At 33.0% G+C, this 7688-nt stretch overlaps 1 protein-coding gene across 1 annotated transcript; it reads left to right on the forward strand.

Moving 5' to 3' along the window:
• The first annotated feature begins 587 nt into the window (after window positions 1-587).
• Window positions 588-7097, forward strand: LOC120530693 (extracellular calcium-sensing receptor-like). The gene is made up of 6 exons (XM_039755166.1): window positions 588-724; window positions 1001-1292; window positions 1657-2472; window positions 2976-3203; window positions 4278-4401; window positions 6184-7097. Exons 1-6 carry the CDS (start codon window positions 615-617, stop codon window positions 7095-7097), a joined length of 2484 nt encoding a protein of 827 aa, XP_039611100.1. The 5' UTR covers window positions 588-614.
• Window positions 7098-7688: the final 591 nt, after the last annotated feature.

A 7688-nucleotide genomic window follows, 5' to 3' on the forward strand; every position in this document is an offset into this window, starting at 1 on the left:
TCTTTTTAAAAGCAACTGGCATCCTCTTCATTCTGCTTCCTGAAAAGTCATTCAGATTAATTTTTAAACCCTCTTCAATGTGATGTCTGAAATATGACAAATAGTATTCCTCCTAATAGCAACCTTAAATAATAGTTTGTGTTTTCAAATTAGCAGCTGTGAAGCAGAAATATGCAGTCATTATTTTAAACTAAAATGTCATGCATGCATCACTTTATTTACTACAAATGAACAAAAATCAGAATCACTTTAATGTCTATTTTACATTGAAGCTACTTTACAATATCACAGGAAAAAGATATTTTTCAAATGTTTTCTAAATATTAGTTTCTTGTTTTTATACTGTATATAGCTTATTAAATACAGACAAGTAAAGTGCTTAGCATTTATTCAAAAAGAGGCATGTGACTTTTTAATTCCAATGAAATTATTCTTGTTCTCGAGAGGCCACTGCATTTCTTATTTATAAATACTTCTTCAATACTGACTTATCAATGGGCTCTAAAATGAATTGCATACTGTTCGTGTCTGAGGTTTTCCTTTGCTTAATCATTTCAATTATGGCCGATATGGATCATAAATGCAAACTACAGGAAAATTTTGACTTAAATGGAATGTACAAAAAAGGACATGTTATGTTAGGAGGGCTATTTGAAATTAGTTTTAAAACTATTATTCCTGAGTTGTCCTTTAAATCTAAACCAGAACAGTGGAAATGTGAAAGGTGAGTTATAGAGAAACTGTGTCATTTATTGCAGGTTTAATATTTTTAAATTCATTTTGCTTGTTGAAAAGATCAAGGTAGCATCCAAAAAATATATTTTAATAATTATAAAAATGTATTTTAAAGTATTTACGTAGTATATATATATTACACATAAGTCAAATACTTTTCAAAATAAATATTCAAGCAACAGTAACATATGTTGTTGGAAATAATCAATTTATATGTATATCTGTGTTATATATTAATAAAAAGATTTTCTTTTTCTCTTGACAGCCTAGACTTCTCTGTGTTTCAGTGGGCACAAACAATGGTGTTTGCTATTGAAGAAATAAACAAGGATCAGACACTCCTGCCAAATGTGACCCTGGGATACAGAATCTTTGACAATTGTGTTAGATTACCAGTTGCCCTCCGAGCGGCCGTCACTTTAGTTGGTGGTCTAGATGAAGTGAGCACTGAATACAACTGCAGTGGCATCCCTCCTGTTCTTGCTATAGTTGGTGATCCAGGATCCACGCATTCTATTGCTCTCTCAAGAATGGTTGGCCTTTTCCGTATGCCACTGGTAACGCTTCAGTGATTTAGTTATTGTTGTAGCATATCTGTAACCTGTTTTATATCAGTTGAAATGAATAGTTTTTTTCATTGTGTATATAGAGTATATACACTCTTTATAAATATTTCTTAATAGCTGAAAACTACAGAAAACAATAAAGGTAGTCAATCTATAAATGTTCCTTAACTCCACCATGGCTTTGTTGTTACAGGAACAAACATTATATTTAATAACTTTTTTACTACAATATAAAATTTCCTTTTTGTTTCCCTTTAATAAAATAAGTCACTTTTCTGAAATTTCTGCATTGAATTTATTGTTTATATTCATATTATTCCTTAAAGAATGCTAATGCGGCTATTTTTATTCTTAGGTGAGTTATTATGCCACATGTGCCTGCTTAAGCAATAAACAAGAGTACCCTTCATTCTTTAGAACAATCCCAAGTGACACTTTTCAAGTCAAAGCTATGGCACAAATAATTAAATATTTTAACTGGTCCTGGGTTGGTATTATAGGAAGTGATGATGATTATGGACAATATGCTGTGAGAACATTTTATGAGGAAATAGCAAAATTTGGTTGCATATCATTCTCTGAGACCATCCCAAAAGTTAATGAAATAAGCAAAGTGCAGCACATAATTAATACTATAAAAAAGTCAACAGCAAAAGTAATTACGGTATTTTCATCTGGGGTGGATGTAATTGCTTTAGTCAGAGAAGCAGTGCGCCAGAATATTACTGACAGACAGTGGATTGCAAGTGAAGGATGGAGTACATCAACAGTTCTATCAAGCAAAGAAAATTTCAGATCATTTGGTGGAACAATAGGCATTGCCATTCGCAGAGGAAACATTCCAGGACTCAAAGAATTTCTCCTTCATGTTCACCCTGATATAAATTCTGGGAAAAATGTAATTCAACAATTTTGGGAAAAAATGTTTGAATGCAGATTTTCAGAAAACATTACAAACTCCTTTAGTTGGAAAGAATGCACAGGAGAAGAGAATATCAATAACACCCAAACAGCATATAGTGATGTTTCAGACTTAAGAGCCTCCTACAATGTTTATAAAGCTGTATATGCAATTGCACATGCACTTCATAATTTGAATTCCTGTGAAAAAGGAAACGGTCCATTTGAGAACAACTCCTGTGCGGACATTGCAAATGTACAACCATGGCAGGTAAAGCTTACATTTCCCCTTCCCTAACTGTGATAACATTCATTAAGTACAAATACAAAAAGTTAAACAGTTTGATAATATCACATAGTATAAATTAAAATTTGTTTTAAATTATACACTATATTAAAATACATTAAATAACATCCTATTAATATTTATCACTAAAATTATACCTTTAAAATAAAAATTTTAATTACATTCATTCAAATTTTTTTTTTTACTGTGGATGGTTTAAAGGTAAATTTGAAAAATTAATATTTCATATTGTTCAAAAATCAAACTCTCCATTTTAGGGAAAGAACAACTACTGTCTAGAGAAATCTATTCTGAAAAATGTCTCTTTCTTAATTATTCCTATGCATGTTTGACCTCCTAAAATCTCCGATTGCTAGTGTGTAAAATGTTAGAAAGAGAAAAAATGAAATGATCAGTATTTACTTTTTTTTCTTTTAATGTCTGGAAATATACATACAACAACATATAATTAATGTATTTTTTCTTAGCTTCATCACTACCTGAAACAAGTCAGTTTTAGTACACATTCAGGCGAAAGAGTTGCTTTTGATGAGAACGGAGATGCCCTCGCAACCTACGACATTGTAAACTGGCAACTAAACAGTGATGGAAATACTGAAATTAAAACCGTTGGAGTTTTTGACAAAGCCTCTGACTCTGGAAAGGAGCTTTTTCTTAAAGAAAATGAGATGTTTTGGAATTTTGCTACTGGAAAAGTAGGTTTCCAGAATTCTGACGTTATTCCATGTCAGTTTTAAAGTTGATTTACTTTAATTTAAAATGTTTTGATTTGAATGAAATAACAAAATAAAATAATTAAATATAACTTGTCATATGTTTCTTTTGGTCACTGAAAAAGTATATGTCATGATTATTTAAATAGAATACACATTTTGAATTACAAAAAGTGAAGAAAATTGTTTTTTAAGTAATTTAAGCAGTAATCAATAAGCTATGATGGATATTTTCTATGCATTAACTACAGCATAAACTGTACATGTCATATCTGTTAAAAAGGTTTAAAATACCAGTGGTGTCCATGTTGAAGTTTGCTAACCTACTGTAAATATTCAGTTACTAAACAAATGTTTCAAATTTGTGGTGCTTTAGTCCATGCTGGACACCATCCTCTATGTACATTTTTGAGTGTTTTCACTGAACACATTTAAAAATAAAATAGTTATACAAGTTTGTTCAAATGAACTTCACAGTATTTGCTCACTCAAACAGAAAGATACTGGAAATCAAGCTCAAGTTCTATTAAAAACCGTTCTTGCTTAACTACTGTATTTTGAGTAGACAGGCTTAACATTCTAAAAATACATACCATGATTAATTCCCATCAATCCATCCATTTTCATGTCCACTTAATCCTGTCAATCCTACCAGGTCATTGAAGGGCACACAGACACACAAGTCAACAAGAAAATATGCAGATGTCAATCAATATTGGGAGAGAAGGGTAAGAACTTGTGAAGAATATGCAAATTCCATAGGAGTGAACTTGAAGTAGTTTCTCTAAATAAGAAATCTCGACGATGTTTACCCTGGACCACTGTAGGTAAAGACAAACACCCTCCCACATCACTTTAACAACAACACAGAAGACTTATTATAACAAGACAGAAAGCAAGAATACCACGATCAGTCCTGCAATATTTGGACTTTCATCTCTCATACTTCTTCAGCTGTTGAACTTCTAAACAACTTTTAATATGACTAGCTAAACCAACATGATTTCTGAATTTATTCACCAAAAAGCATTTTTTTACTGTTGTATTTATGTGCAGCCTCCACAGTCTGTCTGTAGTAAAAGCTGCCAACCTGGAACAAGAAAAGCCATGAGAAAGGGTGAGCCAGTTTGCTGTTTTGACTGCATCCCATGTGCAGAAGGCGAAATCAGTGGGAAGACAGGTATGTTTTTCTTTTTTGTACTCAAAATATATACAACATGGGGTTGTTTAGAAATGAATTGGCTAGCACTGCTGTAAAGATCTAAGGAGCCATGGTTAGGTTCCAAGTACAGTATGTTTGCCCAGTACTTCTGTAGGTTTTCTCTGGACATTCTGGTTTCTTCCTACACTGATGGCAGATTCAGTAGTTTGTAAATTAGACCAAAATCGGTTAGTGTGGATATTCACAGGTACACTATAATGGTCGCATCTTATTTTGTTCCAGATGCTTTCAGATAATACTTCACTCTGCTCCATTCAATTGTGGTAAATTACTAGAAGTTACATGTTTAACATTTGTCTGTGTGGGTTTCCTACAGGTGTTCCGGTTTACATCCATAGTCGAAAGACATGCATTTTAGGTGAATTGGCGATGCTAAATTGGACCTAGTAATGTTGGTGGGTTTATGTTTGTGTTTTTGCCCTGTGATGGACTGGTGTCCTGTCCAGGTTTTCTTTCTGCCTTGTGCCCTATGCTAACTTTGATACACACCTGCAGACCCACGCAATCCTGTTTAGGACTAAGGTTACAAAATGACTGACTAAGTGACATTTTAATATGTTGGACAATTGGTCAATCATTAATTTTTATTAGAAAAAAGAAAATATTGTAACAAAACCAAGGTGTATATGAAGAAATAAAAAATTACCATTAACAAGACAAAAAGAAGATATTGAGAAAATGAAACATTCCATAAAGACTATAAAAACGTATAAATCTAAAAGACGTGATCTTAAGTTTGATTGTGAATGTAAAAGTACAATGAACTTATTGAAGAGATATTTAGAAGTAAGCTACCAGAAATCATGCAACAAAAGTTAACTAATAGAAGAAGTAGATTTCAGAATCAGCTGGATATAAACACTAAACACACAAAAGGATTTTTTCTAGATGCCAAGAGTCTATCTCTACATTCCATCACAAACCACACTACCCAGATACCCAAATCACAGATATTGTAGCCATTTAGAATTGCTAATTAAATTGGCCTACATATATTTATGATGTGATGAAAAATAGATGTAAATGGAGAAACAACTATGAAGGCATGGAGAATGTGCAAACTGCACAACTAGATTCAGATTTAGAGCCAACCTTCGGCAGCTGTTAGGCAGCAGCACTAGGTTGTTTTATTTGTGTAATTTTGTGTTTATATTCCACTTTGTATGTCTCTTTATTTATTCCAGAGAAGGATGAAATGATTGAAATTATTCTTTTCCTTGTTATTCATTTTGAAGTTCTGAAGCCTTCAGAGAGTAACAAAAAGAAAAAAAAGAGTTATTCTAGTTCATTTCAAATGTTACCAATTAGTGCTTTAATTAAATATACGTGCTTATGACATTTAGATCATTAATGTTCTATTTTCTTCATTCATTCCCAATACAATGCATATATTGGTATATATAACATTCAGATACACAGTCTTTTTATGTGTAGTTTTAAATTTGTGTACAATGAAGTCCCATCATTTTATGAAATGCTGGCAACAGTTTTTAGAGGTTATATTTTTTTTTATTGTAGCCCAGCCTAGTCATAATAAGGGCAATAGGAAGTATTTCTACTTCTAAGATATAGAGGAAAAATTGTGTTCTTGATATTTTATGCACAGCACAATGAAGCTTTACCTGGGGCAGAAATTACAGGAACAGAAGCTCTGGCCACTGTCAGTGTTAACTAAGAGGAATGTCTTCTATTACTTTTCAATTCAATTTATTTTCTTAAACCAGAGCTTCTTATTTCTAGATGCTGATGAATGTGACAAATGTCAGCCTGATTCTTGGTCAAATCCTGGAAGAACCCAATGTGTTCTAAAAGAAGTTGAGTTCCTTTCCTATGAAGATGCCTTGGGAATTGCATTGACAGCAGTTGCATTATTTGGGGCTGCCTTGTCATTAGCTGTACTATCAGTGTTTATCTACTATCGGGAAACTCCAGTTGTGAAGGCAAACAACTCTGAATTGAGTTTTCTTTTACTTATTTCTCTAATTCTCTGTTTCCTATGCTCCCTTTGTTTCATTGGAAAACCCACCTATCTGACTTGCATCCTGAGGCATGTTGTATTTGGCATCAGTTTTGTTTTATGCATCTCTTGTATCTTGGTGAAAACTATTGTTGTCATTATGGCCTTTAAAGCGACCTTACCTGGGAAAAACATTATGAAGTGGTTTAGATCTCTACAGCAAAGGGGAACTGTGTTTTTATTCACTCTAATTCAGGCCCTAATATGTATTATCTGGTTAGTCATAGCTCCTCCAGCCCCATCCAGAAACACAAAATATCAGAATTCCAAAATCATCTTAGAATGTGATATTGGCTCCATTACTGGGTTTAGCTGTCTAATGGGTTACATCGGCTTCCTAGCAAGTTTTTGCTTTGTACTTGCTTTCCTTGCTAGAAAATTGCCAGATAATTTCAATGAAGCTAAATTCATCACTTTTAGCATGATTATCTTCGGCACTGTTTGGCTAACATTCATCCCAGCTTACATTAGCACTCCAGGAAAGTACACCGTAGCTGTAGAAATATTTACAATTCTGGCTTCCAGTTTTGGCATAATTACAACAATTTTTTTCCCAAAATGTTATATTATTCTGATCAGACCAGAGAGAAATACAAAAAAGTTTCTCATGGCAAGAGCAGATCCCACTGTACATTAAATGTATGTCTACATGGTCAACCTAATCTGCAACATGTACTAACAAAGTAGTTGGACTGCATTCTGTCTGGTCAAGGCAGTTGATTTTGCTTAAATGGTGTTTATTTTTTGTATGCTTTTTATATGCTTTCCTCCTTTAACACGTATATCTAAAATATGTAAATTTATGGTAACATTTTTTTTTACTTTCTGTGTAATTCAATAAAATGATATGGTTGCTCTTTCATTGGGAGACATATCTTTCCTTATTGTGGGTTCCATCTAACAGATGACAGGTATTCCATGTGGCATCCATTCTTTCATTTTTGAAACTGCTTTTTCTATCAATATATCCCTGCAGTGACAGGTATAAGGTGAAGTACACGGTCCACACACTTTAGTCTCACCAGGCAGGTTTATAGTTTTCAAATGATTTGATAGCATGCTGTAGAACAGTGGGAGTAAACCAAGTTTCCTGGGTCATTGTATAGGGTTATGATCATGGATGGGTTCTTTGAGAAGCCTGAACATGTTACAGAGAAAAAATCTGATTTGATCAATATCTTCAATCTATTATCAACAATGTTAATATTTATACACATAATTTGTTACA

Source organism: Polypterus senegalus, chromosome 1, assembly GCF_016835505.1.
Source record: "Polypterus senegalus isolate Bchr_013 chromosome 1, ASM1683550v1, whole genome shotgun sequence".
NCBI lineage: Eukaryota > Metazoa > Chordata > Cladistia > Polypteriformes > Polypteridae > Polypterus > Polypterus senegalus.